The sequence below is a fragment of the Mastigoproctus giganteus genome, chromosome 7 (assembly GCF_048544385.1).
Source record: "Mastigoproctus giganteus isolate SK-2022 chromosome 7, ASM4854438v1, whole genome shotgun sequence".
In the NCBI taxonomy this organism is placed as follows: domain Eukaryota; kingdom Metazoa; phylum Arthropoda; class Arachnida; order Uropygi; family Thelyphonidae; genus Mastigoproctus; species Mastigoproctus giganteus.
This window is the reverse complement of record NC_143581.1, coordinates 220,912,539-220,938,409: the sequence shown is the minus strand read 5'-3', so window position 1 is coordinate 220,938,409 and position 25,871 is coordinate 220,912,539. Positions and strand designations below refer to the sequence as shown.

The 25,871-nt window shown below is 36.6% G+C and overlaps 1 protein-coding gene across 1 annotated transcript in view; it reads left to right on the top strand.

Moving 5' to 3' along the window:
- The window catches only part of LOC150083708 (uncharacterized), a 99,573-nt gene that overhangs the window by 66,982 nt on the left and 6,720 nt on the right, over positions 1 to 25,871 (top strand). Inside the window, exons 8-10 of the mRNA XM_090378577.1 lie at positions 3,237 to 3,665; positions 18,130 to 18,338; positions 23,780 to 23,854. Of these exons, the coding sequence (XP_090234703.1) occupies positions 3,237 to 3,665; positions 18,130 to 18,338; positions 23,780 to 23,854 (713 nt within the window). The remainder of the gene's footprint in view (positions 1 to 3,236; positions 3,666 to 18,129; positions 18,339 to 23,779; positions 23,855 to 25,871) is intronic.

Here is a 25,871-nt window from a genome sequence, read left to right as displayed (position 1 = left end):
AGATGGTTTCGGAAGAATTGAAGAATTTGATGGACGCTCTGAGTACGATACCAATTTCAATGAGTGAATGTGAATGAGGATTTTCACAAATGAATCTGATTGTCAGCCCAACCAGAGCTTCATTGATGACAAAAACAGTTTCTTCACTACTGTTGCTTAAAATTGTATGCCCACCGCTGGCCTGCTTCGATCCAGCAAAATATGTCGATTCATGGCTGCTCCGAAAATGTCATTAAGAAAGAGACACACAAAGAGGAAAAAAAGAAGTCGGCATAGGGTGTTGGATGAAAACTTAATAAAAATTTGGAATATTCTACAAAAACTTTATTATAAAATTATTTTTACTTATGTTATTTATTTTTACTTATTATTTTTAGGGGCCATAGTCTAAAAAGGACCCTAAAAATGTCACTCGGTTGTCTGCCTGTTCGTTTGTCTGTCACAGCATTGTATCTCTGGAACCACTCAATCTATTGACTATACACTTAAGGTGGTAGAAAATGAAAAAGACCTGGGAGTAATTGTGCAGTCAGATATGAAGTTTTCTGAGCAATGCAGACAGGCTGCCAGGACATGTCATGGGGTGTTGTCAATGATAAATAGGAATTTTGCTAGCAGGGAAAAGGAGGTGATTGTCCCTCTGTATAAGGCAATGGTCAGGCCACGCCTTGAGTACTGCGTGCAGGTCTGGAGGCCTCATTTTAGAAAGGATGTAGATTTGCTTGAGCATGTACAGAGGGGCGCCTCCGTAGCCAGGTGGGAAGGAGCAGCAGTGCGTAGCACACGCTTCTTGATTAGACTGGGGTTCGAGCCCGTCACCACCAAATACAGAGGATGCGGAAAGGTCATTCAGGGAATGACCACCGCATATCCTGGAGCAATATGGCCTTAGTTGCTAATGCTCCTAAAAACCAAATAACAAACAAACAGCATGTACAGAGAAGGGCAACAAGATTGGTGAGGGGAATGAAGGGATCCTCTTACCAGGAGAGGCTTAAGTTCTGCAAATTGTAGCAGCTGGAGACTAGGCACCCATGAGGTGATCTGATTGAGGCGTATAAGGCCTTGAATCGGTTGAGCACGCTGAATTCTGATCGGATTCTTCCACTTGTTCAGATTACGAACTTAAGGGAGCATAAATTGAAATTGAGGAAGGACAGATGTAGAATAGATGTGTGGAAATTTGCCTTTAGCCAGCGGGTGGTTAATTGCTGGAACAAACTTCCATTTGTCGTTGTGGAAGTTGATAGGTTAAATAAATTTAAGGAGGAACTGGACAGATATTTTGAGGGGATTGTTCACATTTTCCTGTCTGGCGCCAACATAAAGCCATATTGATCATTGCTGACAAAAATTTGTCTGAGAAATGGAGGGGGGTTAAAATGTGGGGGGGGATAAAAATGTTGTTGACAACATTTTTATCCCCCCCACACCGTTGGAAAGAGCTCAATAATTATGTCTAAAATATATTTTTAAAATTAAAAATGGCAGCGTCAGACAGGAAAATGTGAGTAATTTTTGTGTCCCCCTCTCTATTTTCGTCGCTAACGGAGCTAAAAATTTAAAAATCATATTAGCTATGCGTTATTCGATGCTTATCAAGGGAAAACTATTCTGATTGGAATCTATCATTTATTTTTGTGTTAAAATTAAAAAAACAATTTTTTATTGCACTTCGATAGCGCACTTCTTTATTAAGTAACTCTCCTTTTGGTGACAAAAAGATTGCTAAATAGTTAGTTAATAATTCTATAAAGGTCATCTATAAATTTTGCGACCAGAAGTATTTTTAACAATTTTCAAAGCTGGAATTGTCCCGGCAAGGAAGTACTCAGAGAGCCAGTGTTGAGGTGGTGGTGGTGGAGAGGCACTTGCACGGAGTCTTGCAAGGCCCTTACCTGCCAGTCGCTTCTCCCCCCAAGACTTTAATTGCTTCTCCAGGAAGAAGTCGGAGTTGCTTCTCCCACCCTTGGCATTCACAACAACTGGAAAGACTCAAATAGACAACGTTTTCGTTATTTCCTAAGTTTTAGGCCAAGCCAGGGCCTAAAACTTAGGGCATTAGAAACTTTTTTCAGTTACCATAAAGCTCTCTATTTGAGATACTACACTAACGACCATTCGTGTCATCCTGAACGCCCGGCACTCAGTAGCTGACCGATTTATTTACTTATTTTATTCACATTTTACTTATTTTTCTATATATACTTGAATAATTAATTTATACTTAATAAACTGTGTTAATATACTAAATTTGTTGTTCTTATTCCAAAAACATTACTACGAAAGTAACAATATCAGGAAAAATAAAATTTTTAGAGTACTTTTCATATCCTTTTAATTTAAAATTTTTCCTGATAGCAAAGAATGAGTACCGGCACCTATTTTTTTACAAAAAAAAGCACTGCTTTTATCAGAGCAGCTTAATTCATCAGCATCTTTGAAGTGGTGATCCTCACAAAAAAAAAAAAAAAAAAAATCACATGGTATGAGCTGTTTAATGAGATACTGTTATCAAAATGGAACTGCATGTATACTTTTTTTCATTGTGCTGTTAAATCCAGTCTCCATAAGCCTTTTTCCCTAGTCTCCTCCCTAGTCTTTTTTCATGACTTTAGTGACAGTTTAGCTTTCTGATAAGAATTAAAAGTAGGTGATGCCTTTATGGTAAAAAAAAAAAAAAAAACAACCTTTCTTCCAATATTACTTTGCCTTGCTCCTGTCTGTTTGGAATTTATTGTACACTTGGATGTTTTCATCAAATTCTCATGCATTTACATTGTTTGGTGATGAAACTTTTAAATAACACAACACATTTGACATTGGTAAGTGCTTAGTCACTGATGCTTTACTGTGTGTCAAAAAAAAAAAAAAAAAAAAAAAAAAATTCAACATTGTCATCTTGTGTACCTAAACATTAGCTGTGACCTGTCAACTTCTAAACATGCCAGAACCTGCACACTAACACCAGATATGCATATCAAACATCATGCATCATCTTGCACTCTCTCCTATCTCCTGGATGTTTATTATGATTATTTCTGGGAACTTTTTGAATGTTTCTTGTATAATATAACCTTAACTAGACATTGTGCTATACATGATTTGTGCTTTCAGTTCCTCTCTAGAATTTTCCATCTCTCAAGATATATTCTTTCATTGTAATGGATATATTGTAGTTCTAAAGAGAACAGCAGTAAAGGCTACATCTAATTATCCATATTTTTCCTTTTCAGCATCTAATATTTCTATGATGATAGAAGTTTGTCTTTCACATAATTCTACTTGTCTTTGCCCTCCGTTACAAGTGGAATTTGGCCTACAGTTAAATCTGCCTAAACACATGGCAGATATGCAGATTTTTTGGGCTGCCAGAAAGAATCTACCTATTTATATTAACACGGAAACAATCATTGTTGATGAGTTATGGTTTCTTAGTAATGCTAAAGCAAATTTTGTTTCTTGTGGAAGAAAAGACCAATGTAAGACTGTAGAGGAGCTCATATGGGATATTGCAAAATCAAAGCCAGTGTTTGAACTTCATGAAGGAGTGAAGGATAGGACAAATTCAAGAATGCAGAATGGACAAGGACAGTTTACAGTCTCTGTGTTTCTTGCAAGTGCTACACATATCATAAGAAAAACTGGTATTTCAGTTGAAAGTGGTAAGTTGGCAATCATGTTGTTTTTGCTTTTAATGCTGTGTTTTCTGTCTCGTCTTAATAAGCTTTTATTTTTATTTTCAGCAGCAGTAACTCTGGATGATAATTTCATCAGGATAAACCAAATCAGATGTGTAAAATTCAGAATCATACAATTTATATTAATTTGTATAAAATATCATGTAACCTTTGAGCTGTTAATTAAACTGTTACGATTTATTTTAAATTAGTGTATATGCGATTGTCATTTGTGCGGAAGATGTGGTAATCTGCTGCATTATGTTGCAAAGTTTAGTTGTTATTATTCTTTTGTTAGTGGCCGACCGGGCTAGCCGAGTGGGTAAAGTACCTGCCCGGCAACCCAAAGGTCGCGGGTTCGATTCCCGCCTCGGGCTTGGATCAAAGTACTGCAAAAACCTTGGGAGGTGCAATATGGCCACAGAAGCCGATGCGCCAACAACTACCAAATCAATCAATCAAAAATCTTTTGTTAGTATTATTGTTATCATTATTTCTAATTTTGTTAGTATTATTGTTATCATTATTTCTAATTTTGTTGGTATTTTAGTAATACTTGGCTAAAAAGACGTCATCTTAATTTATTGACTATAATTTATTTTATTGATCCATAAATCTGTCAAGGAAGCTAATTTCCTTGACAGATTTATGGATGTATGTTGATTTCGTTAATAAAATTAAATTACAGTAAATCCTCGATTTAACAGACCCCAATATAATGGATTTCGGATTTAATGGGCCGGACAAATAATAATACAGCAATGTACATATTAATCTTGACCATATTTTTTTTTTTAGGTTATACAAAACTTCAGTGTTATTATTAGTTAAAAATTAATAATAATTACCTATTTCCATTATTGTTTTGATAATTACCTACTTTTATTTTTATAATCAAATTCAGGAAATTGTTTTTTATTCTTTCTGAAAACATGTTCAAATAGCTGTTTTTCCAGATAACAGATAAGAGCAGGCGGTGACTTGCGAGCTGAACATGACTTGGGACACTAAACTGCAGGTCTACCGACTCGCTTTGTTTCAGTCTCAGTCTGCCTCAAGCTATCAGGTTGTATACAGAGTGTTTCTGTGATTTCTGAATTGTGACTTTATTTATTAAATAATTTTGCAATCCTTACAATTTAAAATGGCATCAAGTGACAGAGTAGTTAAAAGAAAGCGTGTGAACTTAAAAGTGGCACAGAAATTAGAGCTAATTGAGAAATTTAGAACAAGGCGTCTCAGTAGCATGTCCAGAAATCAAAGGCCAAATTGCAACATAATTTTATATTGTACAGTACTGTCTGTATATTGTATTAAAGCTTTTTTTTTTTTACATTAAGAACAATAAAAAATGTCCCCCTAGGTTACATTCGATTTAATGGACTTTTGGCATTAACATCTCCCCTGTTAGTCCGTTAAATCAAGAGTTTACTGTATATCCATATTAAATTTAATATGCAAATAAGTGTAATGTTAAATAATCTGTCGAATGTAAACTCTGCAGTAAATTCAACTATTGATTTATGAAATTCACACATCAGCAATCCTCCCTCTCTGTTGCTTGACATATCCAATAATTTTGAATAAATATAGGGCAAGAAGATGTTCATATAATATTATTAATGGGTTATTATTGAGTATAGATTTCAAATATGGAGCAAATTGTTCAAGTAGATTTGTGTAAACAACTCATTGTCCTCAAGAACAAAGTGGAATCCTAATTTATTTTTTGTTTGTAAGATTCCTCTCTGCTCCCATCATTTTATAAAACCTTATTAAGAATTAAACACATACTATATTGTAGTTATTATTAATTTAGAGAATTTATATATATTTAGGGAATAGTAGTAGTAGTAGTAGTGGTAGTAGTAGTAGTGGCATGTGATGCAAGAAAGCAAATGTATGAGCTTATGCAGCATCAGCCAAAAAAAAAAAAAAAAAAATCACACCATTCCCTCCAAATGCCTGTCCAGTTCCTCCTTAAATTTATTCAACCTATCAACTTCCACAACAACAGATGGAAGTTTGTTCCAGCAATTAACCACACGCTGGCTAAAGGCAAATTTCCGCACATCTATTCTACATCTGTCCTTTCTTAATTTGAATTTATGCCCCTTTAGGTTCGTAATCTGAACAAGTGGAAGGATCCCATCAGAATTCAGCGTGCTGAACCCATTCCAGGCCTTATACACCTCAATCAGATCACCGCGCAGGTGCCTAGTCTCCAGCCACTGCAATTTGCAGAACTTAAGCCTCTCTTGATAAGAGGATCCCTTCATTCCCCTCACCAATCTTGTTGCCCTTCTCTGTACACGCTCAAGTAAATCTACATCCTTCCTAAAATGAGGCCTCCAGACCTGTACGCAGTACTCAAGGTGTGGCCTGACCATTGCCTTATACAGAGAGATAATCACCTCCTTTTCCCTGCTAGCAAAATTCCTATATATCATTGACAAAACCCCCATGACCTGCCCTGGCAGCCTGTCTGCATTGCTCAGAAAACTTCATATCTGCCTGCACAATTACTCCCAGGTCTTTTTCATTTTCTACCACCTTAAGTGTAGTACCACACAGTTGGTACGTTTCTCTGGGGTTACTTCTACCCATATGCAATACTTTGCATTTGTCAAGGTTAAACTTCAGTTGCCACTTCTTAGCCCATCTGCCCAAATTATCTAGATCCTGTTGCAGTAGCACACTGCCATTACTGTCATTAACAACCCTGCCAACCTTTGTATCATCTGCAAACTTCGACACTAAGCCTGATATACCTTCATCATATCATTGATAAATATACAAAACAACAGTGGACCCAACACCGAACCCTGTGGGACTCCACTAATAACATTAGTCCAAGAAGAGCAGCACCCATTGATACACAAAATATAACATAATCAAGCGTCACCAAAAGAAAATCACAGTCACTAAACTGACAGTTTCTCTTTATAACTATGATATATGTTACCTCCTCTTTTTGTTTGTCCATTAGAGAAACACTCTTACAAGTAATATGCCCTTTTCCTTTATCAGGTGTATCACAATGCTGTTAAAACTTAAGAGATTTTCCCTTATTTGCTTTGCCGATAGCTGTTTTTAAATTCTTGTGCCAGATTTATCATTTGACAGTAAGATATCTTCTAATACTGGTGGTCTGCCTGAGTGTGTTCTGCTGCCATGAACTTGACTTTGTCCTAGGGGGGTTGGCAACCTATTGCACCGGCTGAAGATGGTACCAGAGATTATTTTGAATGGCACTATAAGATGATTTTATTTAACCCTCTAGCAGTCTTTCCATGTTCTTCAATGTGTCTGAAAGTATCATCTCAAGGTTGCAGAAACAGTTCCAAGAGACAGGAACATGTAACTACGGGAAAGATGAAGACCATCCATAGGCAAAGACAACATTGAAAGACAACCAATATTTGGTCTTAACAGTCAAGCGAAACAGAAAAAACATTAACAACACATATGTCATCATACTATGAAAGGTAGACTCTTGCATGATGACACTTGTATTGTTAATGTCTTTCCTACTAGTGAGAATATACTTGCATCATTATTTTTAATCATCCCCTTTAGGTTTTCCAAACTTTGCAGTTCACATGTAAGTCATTCCTTGTAGAGCACTCCCCATCAGTCTGGTCACCTTTCTTTGAACAGTCTAGAAGCTCTGTGTCTTTTATAGGCATGGCCTCCAGATCTGAATTAAATATACCAAGTTTGGTTTCACTATTATCTTACATAGAGGAGTATTGACATCCTTCTCTCTCTCTCTTTTCGAAAGGTCCAATAAATCTTTGATATGACATCATATGCTGTCCTGGCTGTTTATCATGCGTGATTGTATTATATTCCTTTTTGTCATGAAAATCAGTTAATTCTGATGCTGTTGAAGCAGTCTTAGTTCGGTCAAAACATTACTAGTTTCAGCAGTGATACACAGACTTAATATTTCAAGACAGCTAAAGCAGAGATGGACTTTTCTTGCATTGTTTCTCTTGTGATATGCAGTGTAGCCTGAAAAGTAAGAAGAAAGGCATTATAAGGGCTGCTGGAGGTCCACGTGGGCTGTATAAGAGTTATTAAAAACACAAACAGGCTCACATTCATTTGCTTATATACTAATGCTAGGAGTAAAGTAAATAAATTTTATGAGTGTTTTTGACGTATTGGTTAACATGTTCACTGCATCTGATGCATATAAGCTTCAAAAGGTACTACAAGTGCTGTGCTGTTACTGCATATAAGTGTTCAAAATGCACCCATGTGCTGTGTTGTAATGCATATAGGTGGCATCCATAACCAGTCAGTATACGCAAGTTGAAATAAAAGTAAAGGTACATGAAATTAACTGCCCGATTCTGTTGGCACATTGATTGAACTCTGGCCTATCAATAGCAATGCTTCTTTTTTGTTTATAGCTTTGTACACATTTTTATTTGTTTTTGGCTTGTGTTGAGGTTAGTTTATATATTTGGAATAAACTTTTGATAATATTTCAAATTTACTTCGATTTACAGCTGAGCCAGAAATAAGCATTCATTTTTAGTTATGAATTCCAGACTTTCTTCTCAACCATTATTTACAACTATTTGCAATTTTGAGGATTTTGGAATATTGTTATTTCTCAGCATTCCAAAAATTACAGCACATTGAATGTATTCTCTCAAATATAGGTGGAACTGAACTTGTGAAGTCAAGTGCCAACGTTGTATGAATAATAAAACAGTGGTGTTATTAGCATTTAGCATTAGCATTAGTAGAGGCATATGATGCAAAAAAGCAAGCTTATGCAGCATCAGCCAAAAAAAAAAAAAAAACCACTCCCATTTCACCCCTCCGTTTGTTTGAAATAACTGTCCAGCTGAGTATTAAATTTATTTAGGCTATCAACTTCCACAACAAGGAATGGAAGTCTGTTCCACGAACCAGCTACCCGCTGGCTAAAGGCAAATTTCTGCACATCTATCCTATTTGAATTTATGCCCTCTCAGGTGATTATTCTGAGCAAGAGGAAGAATCCCATAGGCATTGCGCATACTTAAACCATTCAAGGCTTTATACACCTCTATCAGATCACCGTGCCGGTGCCTAGTCTTCAGACACTGTAATTTGCAAAACTTAAGCCTTTCTTTGTAAGAGCAACCCTTTGTTCCATTCACTAATACTGGGGTTGCAGAATTTGAATATGACCATTATAATGTATATAGATGAGAGATGTGATGGGGAGTATGGCTTTAGTTAAAAATCACATACATTCCAATAAAGTATTAGTAGTGGCAAGTGTGCAAACTATACAGCATCAGCCAAAAAAAACCCTTCCCATTTCACCTATCCATCCTCTCTAATGGTTGATCTAGTTCTTCCTTGAATTTATTCAACTCATCCCACTTCTACAACAACAGATGGAAACCTGTTTCAACAATCAGCCACCTGCTGGCTGAAGACAAACTTCCACACATCTATCCTGCAACCATCCTTCCTCGACTTAAATTTATGCCCCCTTGTGTGTAGTCTTAGCAAGAGGAAGAATGCCATTTACATTCAGCTTACTTAATCCATTTAAAGCTTTAAACAACTCAATCAGGGCGCCTCCGTAGCCAGGTGAGCAGGAGCAGCAGTGCGTAGCACACGCTTCTTGATTAGACCGGGGTTTGAGCCCGTGACCACCAAATACGGAGGATGCGTAAAGGTCAGGGAATGACCACCGCATATCCTCGGAGCAATATGGCCTTATTTTTGTTCAAATTTATGTTCTTAGCATTGATATACATGCAAGTAATACATGTACCTGTTTTTACTCTTAATTATCCTAACACAGCTCAGTAGATAATACAATGAGCAATCAGCAGACATATTGCCAGTGTAATGTCGAGTCGGTCTAGTGTGACATAAACACTGGGAATAAAAAGATGAAAGTAGGAGTCTGTTATCTACCAAATGGCTGTGAAGTGTATAATGAATGGCTATGCAGACAAAATATTGGGTCCACTTTCCAGATATCAATTGGAACTCATGGATTCGCAGCTGACTAAGCAGTAGGATATTTAGCGATTTGTTGGGTGACTTTTCTATATCAACATATTAGAGAGGCATCAGAGAAATATTCTTCATCTGGTTATCATCAGTGGTTCATCATGCATTAAGAATCTTCAAGTTATAGATAGAACCTTTGGGTAGCAGAGATCATAGTATATTGATGTGCAATTTATTCAAAGAAATAACCACTGTTATAAGGGTAAAGAGTAAGAATTTTTGTTTTGGTAAAGATGAACATTAAAGGCAGTTAGAGAGGTAATAAAAAAACCCACTAAGTGTATTTTATAGCATTAAGAGGAATTGTTAAAAGCTCAGACCAAATTGGATGTCAGATGAGGTTAGTGGCAGAGAAGAAAAATGCATGAGATGATTGTAAATTATCAGAGATATAGTCCTACAGTACAAACTAGTGCATAATGAAGTTACTTAGAAAGATAGGCAGGCTAAAGCAGATTATGAGAAGTCTTTAGCTACGAGTGCAAAGAAAGGTAGCAAGGAATTCTTTGCACATATTAATACTAAAAGAGGAGTCTTACATTGGCCCACTCAATATGAATGGCATAATATTATATACTCCTATATAGATTGCTAATACACTGAATAAATATTTTGCATCTACATTGACATGAACATTTTATAAATGGGGTTAGCTGTAATCTAACACTGATTGAGAGTTAAGTGATTTTATAACAGAAAGGATTTGCTGCATTCATATGTGAACAAATCATTAGACTGATGGAATCTATCCAGTTATATTAAGAGAATCTGCAAAAGAGGTAACCTTCAACCATAATAAAGAGCACATCCTTGGATTCAGGAGACGAGGTGCCTCCGTAGCCAGGTGGGCAGGAGCAGCAGTGCGTAGCACATGCTTCTTGATTAGACCTGGGTTCGAGCCCGTGACCACCAAATACGGAGGATGCAGAAAGGTCAGGGAATGACCACCGCATATCTCCGGAGCAATATGGCCTTAGTTGCTAATGCTCCAAATAACAAACAAACAAACAAACAAACAAACAATCAGGAGAAGTTTCTGTGGATTGGAGATGTTCAAATGTATATCCTATTCACAAGGGTAGTTCACAGTGTGAAAGTTTGACCTCTCTGCCAGGGAAAATAATGGAGTCAATAGTTAAGGAAGTAACATAAGATCATCGTAATAGGAGTGGAACCATAAGTCAATTACAACATGGATTTGTTAAAGGGAGATCATGCCTGGCCAATCTGATACTATGAATTTGCCACAAAGAAACTGGATGCAAGGGATAATTTTGACATCATATACAATACTTAGATTTTGGTACAGCCTTTAATACTGTATTACGTGTACAATTGTTATATAAATACAATTGGTGAGAGGAACAAAGGGGTACTCTTACCAAGAGAGGCTTCAGTTCTGCAAGTTGCAGCATCTGGAGACTAGGCACCTGCGAGGTGATCTGACTGAGGTGTATAAGGCCTTGAATGGTTTGAGCAGGCTCAATGCTGATGGGATACGTCTGCTTGCTCAGATTAAGAAACTGATTCAAATTGAGGAAAGACAGTTGTAGAATAGATGTGTGGAAGTTTGCCTTTAGCCAGTGGGTAGTTGATTGCTGGAGCAGACTCCCATCTGTTGTTGTGGAAGTTGATAGCTTAAATAAATTTAATGCTGAACTATACAAACATTTGGAGTGACCGGATGGGTGAAATGGGAATTTTTTTTTTTTTTTTTTTTTTTTTTATATGGCTGATGCTGTATAAGCTTGCTTTCTTGTATCATATTGCCTCAACTAATGCTAAAGTGGAGAAATGTGGTATATACTAAAGTGAAGAAATTTGGAAGTCTCTAGCACGAATCCCAGAGACTCACTTTTTATGCTGGTAGGCATTTAAGAATGGCCATTCGAGTATGGTCTGTCTCGTATCCTTTAGCCAGCCTGAAGCTACCTAAAAATCTTCCCTGTAATTCCAAATTTCTCCAGTTTATACATTAATCTTTCATGGGGGACCATATCAAAAGCTTAACTGAAGTTTAAGTATATAACAGCGTTTCCAAAACTTTTTTAGTCACGGAACACTTTTCATCTCACAATATATTTATGGAACACATTCTTTTGTGGCTATTTGGCTTTTAAATAAAAAAACATATAATTATTGCTTCAATGCATTTTATTTTTGAAAACAAATTCAAAATAAAAATATACATATAAAAATTATAAAATCAATTGAAAATTAAAGCTGTATTCTGCATAAAAAAAGTTATATACATTCCAAAACAACACGAATTATGATGTTTTTAAAAGGAAAAAATTAATTGCATTTTATTGAGATTGGTGTTTCTGTGTCTTTGAATCACAAATTCGTTTAATATTAACTTTAATGCTGAAAAGTTGATTCCTCATGTCAGGTGCAGCATCAAGTGTATTCCTAAATTTAGTTTTCGTTACAGCATAATAGGAAAAGCCAGTCTCACACAAACAAGTTGTAGCAAAAGGAGGAAGTAATACTCTAACTGCACATTTAGCCACATTGGGGTACTGTTCTATTCAGAACCAGTGCCAGGCTATTTTGCACCCTAGGCAAAGCTAACAAAAGCTATGTAAAGCAAAGCAAAGCATGGGTTTTAAAAAACTAATCTGTACTTGCAGCCACAAAAAAAATTGCCAACTTCAGTTTCAAAAACATTTTGAATAATCTTGTGAATTGTGACATTAAAATTTAAGTCTCTTAAAAGTTTCAATTTCAGGCACGAAAAAACTACGCGAAAATTGCGCAAACACACTGTTACTCAGTTGATGACAACACGATGTAACGTATCCAGCTGTAAATAACACGTTACCAACTAAGAAGAGCAAGAGATTTTTTTTTTCTAAGCCAAAAATATCACTAAATTTCAAAAAGAATAATAGAGCAACATATAAAAAGGATAAATAAAAAAAACATAAGAGTATAGAAATTTTTTGTAAGACTATAATTAATTATAATTCATAGCACTGTTGTGATATTTATCTTAAAATAAAAAATATAAATTGTCAGTTTCATTTTTTACATGAGTTAAAAAACAATCTGTATAAAACTGCGCCCCTCAAAGGTCAGTACTGCGCCATTCTAAGAGGTCTACGCAGCTGCCTAGTTGGCCTAATGATAGTGCTGGCCCTGGTTCTATTAAGCTACTCAAAAATTATTTAGTGGAGTTTCCTTAAACTCTTGTTTTAAATTAGAGTCAGAAATTAAATCAATTAGGCTTTCATAATTGTGCATAGCGAAGCTGACTTGTTTGGCTGTAATTATAAATGGATTTCGAACCCAAGGATTATCATCAGTGGTTTTTGGAAAATATTCTAATAAAGATGACTGCAAGTCACGTAAGTGTTGTAAAATTGCACCGGAAACTTCTTCATGGATTGTAGAATTTATTTCTATCAGAAATTCCTGTAACGTGGGGAAGCAGTCAAAGTTATTTAGTTCTACAGAAGATATCCAGAATTCCAGTTTCTTTCTAAAGGATAAAATTTATCCATTGTACTAAAAATTGTCACATTCTTCCCTTGTAGTGACAGATTAATTTCATTTAATTTTGAAAAAATATCTGCAAAATATGCGTCTCATTTGCCACAAGGAATTTGTCAAACAGTCAAAATTTTGTTTCGAGTTACCAGAAGTGAAGAATACCAGTAGTTGACTACAAAGTTCAAAAAGTCTCACAAATACTTGCTTTTGGATAGCCACCTTTCTTCAGTGTGTAAAAGCGTTTTATGCTGACTACCATTTCATCGCACAAAATTTTAAATAATCTGGATTGAAGTGGTCGAGATTTGACAAAGTTAATAATTTTTACAGCTTCATCCAGCACAATTTAAATATGCTGGTATTTTTTTTAGCTGCCAGAACTTATCTATGTAGAACACAATGACTGTTAGTGCTTTGTGGTGCCACATTTAAGATTCACGTCACAGTTCCCTTCATCTTCCCGACCATTGCCTGAGCACCATCAGTACATATATTTCCCCAACTAATTTCATGCATTGTGATAAAATTGTTGATGCAGTTGGATATTTTTTCCTCAGTGGTGTTGCTTTGCAGAGATTCACATAACAGCAGGTCTTCTTCGATAGTATTATTAAATCTATATTGGAAACATTAGTAGCACAGCAAGTCCTGAAAAGTCAGTGGATTCATCTATCTGCAATGAATATTCACTGCAAAGTTTCAGTCGACATTCACATAACAGCAGGTCTTCTTCGATAGTATTATTAAATCTATATTGGAAACATTAGTAGCACAGCAAGTCCTGAAAAGTCAGTGGATTCATCTATCTGCAATGAATATTCACTGCAAAGTTTCAGTCGACAAACCAGCTCTTTTTCTATGTCATCAGAAAGATCTTTAATATGGTGTGCAACAGTATTATTTGATAATCGTACTGCATCAATTTTTTGAGCATACTGCTTGTTTAATATACATGTTACAATATCTTTAGCACAAGGCTTGATAAGCTGTTTCTCCAATAGTGCTCACACTATTTCTCCAATAGTGTGAGCTTCACCGTTAAGTGCAATATGGTAACTTACTCGATAAGGTGCTTCTGTTGCATTTTCATTGTCTGTTTTAGCAAGTTTAAGCATTGAAAGTTTAGAATTTTTCAGTGAGTCCCGACACCTCTTAAAAAACATATCTTTGTCTTTTTATTCAGCATGAATAAAAAGACAAAGACAGCTTCCTGCCTATGAAGTTTAGCAGGAGTCAACTAATATTTTATTACATATGACACACTGTGCATCAGATAAAGCTAAAATTCAAATGTAATTCAAATAATTAAAAAGCCAAAATTCACATGTAAAGCCGAAATTCAAATAACTGTCATCATACTTTCGTTTTGGTCTGGTTGGTGTTACTGTTTTTTCACTTTGGATTTTTAGGGAACAATATTATGTTCATTTTTATCTACCACAGTTGTACTACTAGAAGTACTTGCTTCTTGTTTTAAAATTCCTTTTTTCAACCACATATCCATGGTCATTTATTTTAATAATAATATAATAAATACTGATAATTATCAAAACAAATTTATACAAGGAAGTGAGTTTAGTTATGTAAAACTAGTTTAGTTATACTAGTTTTCTGCACTGCTACAAAACTAATCTCGTAATTATGAAGACAATCCGCACCACCAGTGCTGTGTAAACATGCAAGAATGTGTCAGCGGAAGGTTACTTTGTTTCATCCACCCGAACGATGCATGATATCGGTTCGCTTCACCCTCTCCTCAACCCATGTACTCCAGGCTAAATTGCATACGAATGGCATATTAGATCACTACATTGCTACTTTTTCATAGATGTCATTACCTGTATGCATACTTCTCTATACAAAGCCTGCCAAAATAAAGTGTTCTGTGGTCTATTTGATTATTAGTCTATGCCAGTATATTAATAACTGAAAAAAATAATGTTAAAAATTATAATGATACAAAAGTGGTGTTCACTACAAATATGCAAAATTTATTATGATTTTTCATGGAACACTTGTTCACATCTCACGGAACACTATTGTTCTGTGGAACACCATTATGGAAACGCTGGTATATAATATCTGAGGTTATCCTTGCACCCAACTATTTTACAACCTGTGTTCTATGTTTGTGCTAAATTTATTGTTATTTCCGGATTGTCTATGCCAGTGTTTCCCAAACTGTGTTCCATGAAAAATCGTGATTAATAATTAAAAAAAATAATAATGAAATAAATTTTTCATATTTTTAGCATACACCACTTTTGTATTATTATAATTTTTTTTGGTTATTAATATACTGGCATAGACTAATAATCAAATAGACCGTGGAACACTTTATTTTGGCAGGCTTTTGCATAGAGAAGTATGCATAGTGGTATAAGGTATGTTCGTGTCGGACGGCACCTGGGATTTCTCCCATCTCTGCGTGTGTTTCGCTGTATCGAGGACAGTACACTGTCAAGCCAGAGACTTGAAAGTGTGTGGACCGTGTCTGTGCAGTGTGATATGTTGTGCCCATTGTTTATCCGGCTTATTGGCCGCCAAGCCCCTAGTGGGGCCCAACGTTGCCCATACCCTGCCACGTGGAGGCTAGCCGGGTGTATCCAGTATCACAACAAATTGCTCTGGCAGGTCCTGCCACCTAGTTTCCTGGGATTTCAGTGGCTAGGACCTATTAAAAAAAAAAAAAAATTGCGTTTGACATTAATGCTTAATGAGATTGCTGTTAGGAAATCACTGGTTGGGGTTGAACGCTAAAGAGATGTGTTAAAGGCCAAATAGGTCGGGCAAAATTTTGATGTTATTAAATTTAGACATGTGAGGCTATACGCTAGCTAATAGTGTTAGTTGTCTTAGAGATTTACAGGAAACCGGTAGAATTTAGGCGTTGATTAGAATTTGGCGGCATTGTTAAGGGTGTACTTCGGTTGATTTAGTTAGAGAGGGACGGAGACTGAAGACTGGGGGGAAAACAGATAGAAGAATAGGGACGATAGAGTAGGCATCCCCAAAGAGGTCAGTGGAGACGAGCCCCACCAGGCGAAGTATGGGGGGGGTAGGCAGGGAGGAGAGGAGACAGATCCGTCTCCTCCTTCCCCTGCCTGGGGATGGGGTTTTAAAAGGAACCAGGTTAGAGTACCCAGTTCAGATTGCCGTTGGCAGCAAAGCCGCAGAATGTCTTCGTCGGTGTCATGTCCAAGGAGTGTCGAATCCAGTATGAGGGTTAATCATAGTGGTAATGACATCTACGAAAAAAGTAGCAATATAATGATCTAATATGCAATTTAGCCTGGAGTACACGGGTTGAAGGAGTGGGGGAAGCGAACCAATATCATAACTAAACTCACTTCCTTGTATAAATTTTTTTTGATAATTATCAGTATTTTGAAATATTATTATTAAAATAAATGACTATGGATTTGTGGTTGAAAAAAGATCTTTAAAACGAGAAGCAAGTACTTCCAGTATTGCAACTGTGGTCGATGAAAACGAACACAATATTGTCACACTTCAAAGTGAGGATGAACAATCGCAGCCTTTTGTTCCCCCAAAAATCTGAAGTGAAAAAACAGGAACCAACTAATAAAAGACCAAAATGAAAAAGTATGATGACAATTATTTGAATTTCAGCTTTACATGTGTTGGAAATAAAGATGCTCCTGATGCACAGTGCGTCGTATGTAATAAAATATTAGCAAACAGTTCTTTGTCTCCCGCTAAACTTGTGTTTTGTAAGTGTTCCATAAATATATTGTGAGATGAAAAGTGTTCCGCTACTAAAAACATTTGGTAAGTGGTCTATGCCTTGTGTCAGTTTATAGTTTTTGTTTAACTGTGTATTGTCTCTCACTAAGTATTAAAGTTCTTTTCACCTGGTCGGTGCATGCAAGAAATTATAATATAGAACCTTGTAATTAATCAGGCTAATCAGGCAAAATCTTCCCTTCATAAACTCTTGCTGTGATCCATATAATATTCCATTCTTATAAAGGTGGTTTTGTATCATATCCTTAACTTGACTCCATGAGCTTACCCATCACAAAATTTAAACTTGCCAGTTTGTAGTTCTCATCTCTTTAGCTTCTCCCTTATGGACTGGGGAGACAGTAATACTTCTGTACTGGAGGATGGATACTAAGACTCCTTGTGGTTGTAGTAGTCTTGTTTTCTAGTGACAATTCTAGTGTATAGGGTGAGCACTGTGATCTGTTTATCCTAGAGATATTTTCATTTCTCTGGAATTGCTTCAAAAGCATGAAACATTGTTTTTTTAATATCACTTAGATATTAAAAAAATAGTGATTGAAGTCATTTGGATTCTCTGCTTCTGACTAAACAGCTTCTGTAATATATAAATGCCATATATAATATTGAATATACAGTATTAGTATCAACTCTTTATCAGATAAAAGCCTCAAGCATGGATCTAGTCGTGCATTTTTTAAAAGCAATTTGGTAGTATTCAGTAATTTTGGATTTCAGGATTATAAATAATGTATACAAGATAAAATAGGCATTACATATGAAAAATAACTGCAAAAACTCATTAAATTTTGAACCATTCTCGAAAGAATGGTGACTATAGATATTATTACAAATGGCTATAGTCAACATTCTTCCATATCATGCAGAAATGGCTTTGGTTTGATTCTCAACTGGATTGAAGGGAAATTTTATGGACGTTTTGTGCAGTGGCTGAGTTAGTTGAACTCAGGCAAAGGTTAAAATTTTATGGGCTTTTCATTTTGAGAAACTAACAAATTTTGAGCCCTTCTGACCAACAGAATATATGCAAGTTTTGGGCATAATTTATTGACACCTCATCACATTAGCTGCCTTGGTGCTTATTTTGAATGCAACCCAATCCTTTAATTTTGAAAACTGTTGTGGACTGATAGTATTATTTATTTTATAGATTCAGACATTCCTAAGGAGATGCTGAAATATCTTGTTCGGCAAAGTGAAAATGTGTCAGTTATTGATAGTACACTCCATTTAAATTGCATGGGTGAAAATGTCTCTCTCTCAGCATCAGTTGATGGTGAAATCTTGAGGATAACTGTTAGATCAGAAAGTTTACATGCTGTGTGTAGACTAAGAAGAGCTATTGCAGAAAATTTACAGGTAAGAGTCTGTATACATTTATAGGTAATGTACATGATTTAGTTGTGAGCGTCTCATGCCTTGACTTCATTCTAGTTGTAGTTCTCATCTGCAATTGCACAGTTCTGACTGAGAACAAAGAAAAGTCATATAATAGTAATATAACACTACTACTAGAGGCACATTAAGAGATGCATAACTGGGCAGTTATAAATTTCAGCTGACAAAGTTGCTGGAAACAGTGATGAGTATATAAGAGCGAGTGCATGTTAGTTGTGATCAGCAAATGGAGTATGTTGTGCATTGGATGTTTGATTCTTATCTTATTTTATTTACTTGTCTGATAATGAGTAGAATTATTTTTCAGAAACATATTTTTATTTAATTTCAAGATGATTTAGCTGTTTAGAGTGTTTAATTCACAGTTATGATTTGTGTACTGAATAATGATGCTTACTCTGGCAGTTCAGTAAAGGACAATTTGAATCATACATATGTCAATGCAAAACAAAAATGGAAATATTTAGTGTGTCATGTTGTAAATTGTAAATTTAGTGAAGAATAATGTGGTTTAAGAAAATAATGCTCTTTTGTGTTACATTTTTCAGTCCTTACTGTCTGGGAGTTGTATTCCTCAGTGAAAGAGTCAACTTGTGGATAATGTAGTAATAATAAATTACTGCTATAATTTTTAATCAGATAATGTCATAAATAATTTTAATGTTATTCAATAAAATTTGAACACATGTTGTGACTGGATTTTGGAGCTGTTTGGCTCTTTATTAGACAGCATGTTGACACGTGTTCTTAGAATGTCAGTTCAGCTCCGCCTCGTATCTCTGTGAAGAAGAGAGATCACTGCAAATGGGCCAGGTATGTGAGTAATGAAGGTTTGTGTATATTATGTGTGTTCTGTTGTTGTATCTGGCCACTTGGTTACCCAGAAGCATTGGAGAGATGATTATGAGTACTCGTCCACACCACGGGAAGGTGGGTCAGCCCTAATTGTGCTCATAGGATCTCAATTGGAGACTCTGCCCCACCTGATGTTGCTAAAAGGTGGGCCAGATTCTTCCGGAGGCCCACTCCAGAGGAGAAATAAAAAGAAAAAAAAAAAAGTTCCCATGGTGTATTTATAATAATAAAAAAAGGTTCTCGTGGTGTATTTAACAAAAAAAAAGGAAAAGAATAAAAAAAAAAAAAAAGAAACAAAAGAAAAAGAGAATAAGGGAAAAAAAAGAGAGAGAAGAAGGGAAAAAAAGGTTCTTGTGGTACATGTATAGAAGAAAGAAAGAGTGGGTTAGTTGGGGTTAGTTTGTTGATGGTTTGAAATCAGGGACTTCCGCCGTGCAAAGACATGTACAGCGAAGTTAGTTGAGGTGCTGATAAGTTGATGGACCTGGTCTGGGGAGAAAGCAGGGATCTTACTCTTGAGGTGGTCTCTGTATTCTTGATACTGGACATATTCAAATATTAAGTGGTGCTAATTTTCTCTCTGTCCACAGAAGCATAAGTTAGTATTTATAAGCCCAAGTTGAAGTTTTTCATTAAGTGATCCATGCCCAGTTATAAGGAATGAAGATTTAAGAGAAGAAAAACCAGACACTAGTCTTTTTGGACATCACAAAATCACATCTGGAAGAAAATTTCTGGTCACTACACCCATGGCCAAGGTGTCCCATCTGCTGTGCCACAGTTTAATAAGCTAATTTAAGCATTGAACTTTCTCTCTTTTAACATCTGTGTTTAAGGAGACTTCTATGTAAAGGATAAAGGCAGGAATGCCTTTCCTGAGTCGGTAGCACAGACCTCTATAGATTATGTATAAGTCTAGTGGAAGGGCGCCCGCCTGCCAAAATCATTCCTCTCTGAATAGAATTGAGCTTCTCTTTCATTTTGATGATAGAAACCCGATAAAACTCAGCCCTGGCTGCGAAGGAGACAATTGGGAGAAAAACGGCCTTGTAGTAGAGGAGCAGGGTACACCTTGATAGCCCCACTCTCTCCTGGAGATTCTTACAGTGGAGGCTGTGAACATTTTGGTCTTTGTGCTGAGATGCTGGAGGAATGATAGCCGGTGGTCAATTACCACTCAAAGGACTTTGGATTGGTCAACAAATGGTATTTGGATTCTGTTGATTTTGATCTGAGGGGGGCCTTTGCAGATCAAGCCTGGTTTTAAAAACCATCATTTTGGATTTATCTGAAGTTTGTTAAGCACTGTCCATGAGGCAAGGTTATTGAGGACCTGCTGTGCTGTTGATTCAGCAGAGATGGGGGGAACCCCTGATGAGATCAGACAACTAACACACAGTGCTGTTGATTCAAGTGCTGCTCTGGAGTGTCCAGCAACAACAATGGTAAGATCGTCAACGAATGCAATGATTTTGGTTTTTTCAAAGGTGTTGTTAAGCCAGCTTTGCAATACCATATTCCAAACCAGGGGCCCCGAAACAGAACCCTGGGGGCAACCCCAGTGGACAGGTCTTTGGACTTGGAGGTACTTTGATTTTACTAGTATAGAGCATTCAGAAAAATAACTCCTGAAGAGTTAGTAGAGGTTATGTAGACATTCAGATATATAAAGGCGTTCCAAGGCACCCTCGAAGTCGATGAAAGGGCTAGTTCATACTTTGACTGTGATGTTTCCAGGTGCAGGATCAGGTTGGTAAGGGCATCTTCACATGACCTGCCCTGGGTAAAGCCATATTGAGCTGGAAAAATCAGATTATTAGAAACAGATTGGTGATACGGAGTGCCATAAGTAGTTCCAAAGTTTTCCCAACAGGCTTTGAGGATCTAGGATCAGTTGTTGGTTTGTTAGTTGTGGCAGTGAGGCATTAGATAGCAGGTAGCCTTAAGCCTTAAATTTTTTTTTTAATTTAGTAGCCTTGTCAAACAGTGAACAAATGTATTGAATCTAAATAAACAGCCAAATGGTGCATGCAAGAAAAACTTCAGATTGAAAACGTAACTTTTTTTGTGTATTATATACACTGAGTGATCACTGAATTATGACCACTTACCTAATACTTCGTCGGTCCTCCTTTTGCCCTCAGTACAGCAGCTATCCAACATGGCATTGATTCAACAAGATGTCGGAAGCATTTGGGAGGTATGGCCAACCAAGCTGTGTGTAATGCGGCTAGCAATGCAAGAATGATTGGTGTATCCAGACACCTGATATGCCTTTCCATAGTGCCACACAAGTGCTATATAGGATTGATATTGGGAGAATTCAGAGGCCGATCGATATGCTGGAAGTCAGAACTGTGTTTTTCAAACCATTCCTGCACATCAAGTTCCTGATGGCTCGGTGCATTGTCATCTTGGAAGACACCATCGCCATTCGGGAAAAGTGTAATGTAGCAGGGTGTACAGTCAGCAAGCAGTTGATGATAATAGAGACCACTAATATGTTGTTCCATATGCACCAGGAGTCCAAGTTCCTGCCAGTGAAACATGCCCACCCACCATACAACTGCCTCCACCAGCCTGCACTTTTGATACCTTGCATGATGGATGAAGAGCCTGATGTTGTTGATGCCAAATCTGTACATGACCATCCACAGTGTGGAGTAAATAACGTGACTCATCTGACCAGCACACCTTCTTCTAACATCCAACTTGCATGCTCTTTGCACCAGCCGAGTCTTTTACTCCGATGAACCTTGGTTGGGAGAGGATGCCGTAGGGGGTTGTCTGCTGGTATAGCCCATACGTGAGAGCACGCGATGCATGGTCATGCCAGATATTGTTCCGGTTTGGCCCATGTTGAATTGCGTAGTCAACTCTTCAACGGTGCTGCGCCTGTTCGTGTCATTGCTGACCTTTGCAGTTTTGCCGTTGTTTGACCATTTTGATGCAACCCAGTACACTTTAACAGTGGTGGCTCTCGAACACCCCCACCAGTTCAGCTGTTTGGGAAATCGAGGCACCAGCTCGTCGAGCTCCCACAATCTGTCCTTTATCAAAGTCCGATAAATCCTTCCTTTTACCCATCACGCTCGGAATTTTACTACTCACTAAACCACTGACCCCTTATCTATGTTATGTAGATTGACTAACTGCGCACTCTCGTGGTCAGCGGGCTGCAGGCACCTCCGTAGCCAGGTGAGCAGGAGCAGCAGTGCGTAGCACACGCTTCTTGATTAGACCGGGGTTCGAGCCCGTGACCACCAAATACGGAGGATGTGGAAAGGTCAGGGAATGACCACCGCATATCCCCGGAGCAATATGGCCTCAGTTGCTAATGCTCCTAAAAACCAAATAACAAACAAACGGGCTACATTCAGTTTTTATAGGGGTGGTCATAATTCAGTGATCACTCAGTTATATATAATGCTTGGGCTTATGCTTATTTTAGAAAGTTATCTATGAGCTGTTATTTTAAAGTTTCTAATATTGTTTTTAATGGAATAACCTCACTAAGAAGGCGAATCTATTGATTTTAAGGAAGAAATTTTTCTGTCCTGTGCTGCTTGTTTAGATTTGATGTTTATTTGGCACAAGGTTGCTTGTGTGCCAAATAAACATCAAATCTAAACAATCTAAACATCAAATATGTTTGCCAAAACAAATGTTTTTTGAAAAAAAAAATCAATTTTTTTTTTCATAAAGATGTTTTCCAATCCTCAAACTATCCCACGGTATTAGAATAGTGCCAACTTCAACAGCTACTCATTATTAAAAAAAATCCTGTCACCTTGCATTCTTTGTAAGTTCCTTTGGTCTACCAGCCCTTGTGGGGTCTTTCTTATGTCATACCAGATATAAGAAACCCATGATTTACAAGTAACATACTGACATGGTTTCATTGGTTGCCCTGGCACAAAAAGTATTACATAATAAAATAAAGCTGAAATGTTTCTCATTTATCATTCCCCCCCCCCCCCACACACACTTTTCCATCTTCCAGCCTATCCATTTTGTGCAGTAAATTTCTTGATAATGTGGCACAAATCAAATTGTCTGTGCAGAATTATCTTATACTATGAAATAGGCCCTAGCTAGATTTACAACTTTGCTCTCTTGACATCTGTGAAGTGATAAACTATGCTATAAGATATTTGTATTCATTTAATTCACCTTAGTAGGGGGCACAAATATAAAGTTTTGTGAAGCAACAGTAGATTAGATTTGATGAAGTTAACCTTGGGGCAGCATGTTTTTTATTACTAGCATAAGTTACCTCCTAAGGTAGTTGAGATAGAATCTGTTCGTGTTCAAGCTGGAATTGGATACAGACAGATTGTGATCAACTCGGAACTTTTTTATTTTTAGCATATGCAGAATAAGCTTTTTTTTTTTGCACCATTATGCCGTTAATGGTTCAAAATTAATTTTTATTAATTAAGTACTATATTAATTTTTGGGATCAAATGTTTTTTTTTAAAGAATATTTATAACAATTTTTTATCATGTAATATTATCTTTGTCCCCCCCCCCCCCAATCATTGCAGAAAGCCTTAGAAGATGATCCTTTTTTACCAGCAGAGCAAGTCATGATTTCTAAGAAATGCTTAGCTTGTGCACAGGTAATATAACATGTTATAAATACCATTTTTAATTATTCTGTGGTTGAATGTGTTTTTTATTGTAATTATTAATTTATAATTTGAAGTATGAAGCTGAGACTCCTCTACTAGATTTTGAAGGACTTCACATGAAAAAGGTACTAGCCACTAATTTTTGGTTTTTTTTTTGTCCAATTTTTTTGAAATGTGTAGTCTTTTAAAAAAAGAGTTCTACAAACTTCAATCGGGACAGCATTTTTTTTGAAAAACCACTCTCAAGTAACGGTGTTTAAAATATTTCAAGTAAAAGGACAAAAAAATAAAATAAAATAAAGCAAAGATGCGTAATGAAAGAAATGCTTAGCTTATGCACAGGTTAGAAATACAATGCATTTCATGTTTGGCACGTTGTGTGTGGATCTAAAGCAAACAAGCCAGCAGCTTTCTCCATTCTTGATAGTGGTTAACAACAGGAATAATTAAGCACAATACCTTTGCCCAACTTTTCTGGGCTTAGACCATATGTTTATGTTGGTAATTCAGCCAACCCCTTATAAAGTTGGGAATTATAACTGTGATATAACTTATACCATTACCTGAGTAAAATGTGGTAATCAAACTTACATGATGCTGAAAGCTTTTTTTGAGCTTTTTTGTTCTTGTTAAAAGGGAGGGGTGGGAAGAGAGAGAAAATGATGCTACTACCTTTACACCACACCAGTTTAAATCCAAACTGTTGTTACCTTGTAGCAAACTTGCCAAAACAAATATGTAATTTAATTCAAAATTTAACACTCAGTTTTATTAAGTATAATCAGGATTTTATTTGTTTTTCTTGAGTGTTAAATTTTTGTTAATGCTAACAAGGATAGTGTTAACATATAACATTTGATTTGATTTTGGGTTTACTGGTGCAACAGCAACCTAGGCTATAATGTGCCAACCACGTGATAGTGTTAACAAAAAGTTTTAATAGCCTGTGGCATGTATTCTAAGATCAGCCTAGTAAACAAACCTAGCTCAATTGACAATTCTTTTCTTATACAACCAATGTAAGGAGCATACTGATCTATAATTGGATCAGTAATTTGAGACAGTGAAGAAATAGGTGCTTGTCCTAGAAACAAATGTAACTGGGATCTCATCAGGAACACAAGTATCTTGTGTCTTGCCAAGTGATGCACCCCAGATTTGGGTTTCAGAAAAGAATAGTCAAGTGCATACTGCTCTGGTTGAAGGCAATTTAATTTTATTTGGAGACTATTCTCAGGGAAATGGGTAATTTTTTTTTTTTAAAATAAAGATAGGTGGACCAGAACCAGGGTGTGTTTGCTGGGAGCAAAAATTCATGATATTACAACAGATTGTCAGATTTTAAAGGGGAAGGGAAAGAAAAAAAGCATTATTATTCATGTAGGAGACAATATTATAGCGTAGCTTAATTTAATTTATTATGGTACTCACCTTTTTATAATCTGCATTGATGTTAGAATAAAATGGATGATAATTTTAAATTTAAGTTAGCGTGAATAAGTTAGGATTTAAAAATAGAATTAAAATATGCGCAAGGAAGTAGAAGTACATGTCTTCGTCCTTGGTTGTCAATGTTGAAATTGGAACAATTGAAGTTATATGGTTGAAAACAGAAGGCCAATAGCCATAACAAGTGGCTTTCATTTTACACGTCTTCAGTTGGCAATGGTAGAATGAGAGTGAACGGGTGTATTTAAGAAGACTAAGTTTCCGTGGTGCTCCTGGATACATGTGGGAATCTCAGGTGTATGAGATTCCAGACCGGTGCTATGTTATAGGGTAGTTTGGAATTTAATACTTGGAGAGTTTGATTTGGTAGTTGTTGGCGTATCGGCTTCTGTGGCCATATTGCACCTTCCAAGGTTTTTGCAGTACTTTGATCCAAGCCCGAGGCGGGAATCGAACCCGCGACCTTGGAGTTGCCGGGCAGGTACTTTACCCACTCGGCTAGCCCGGTCGGCTCCTTGGAGAGTGAAATGGCGGCGAAACCATTCTATAACTAGGG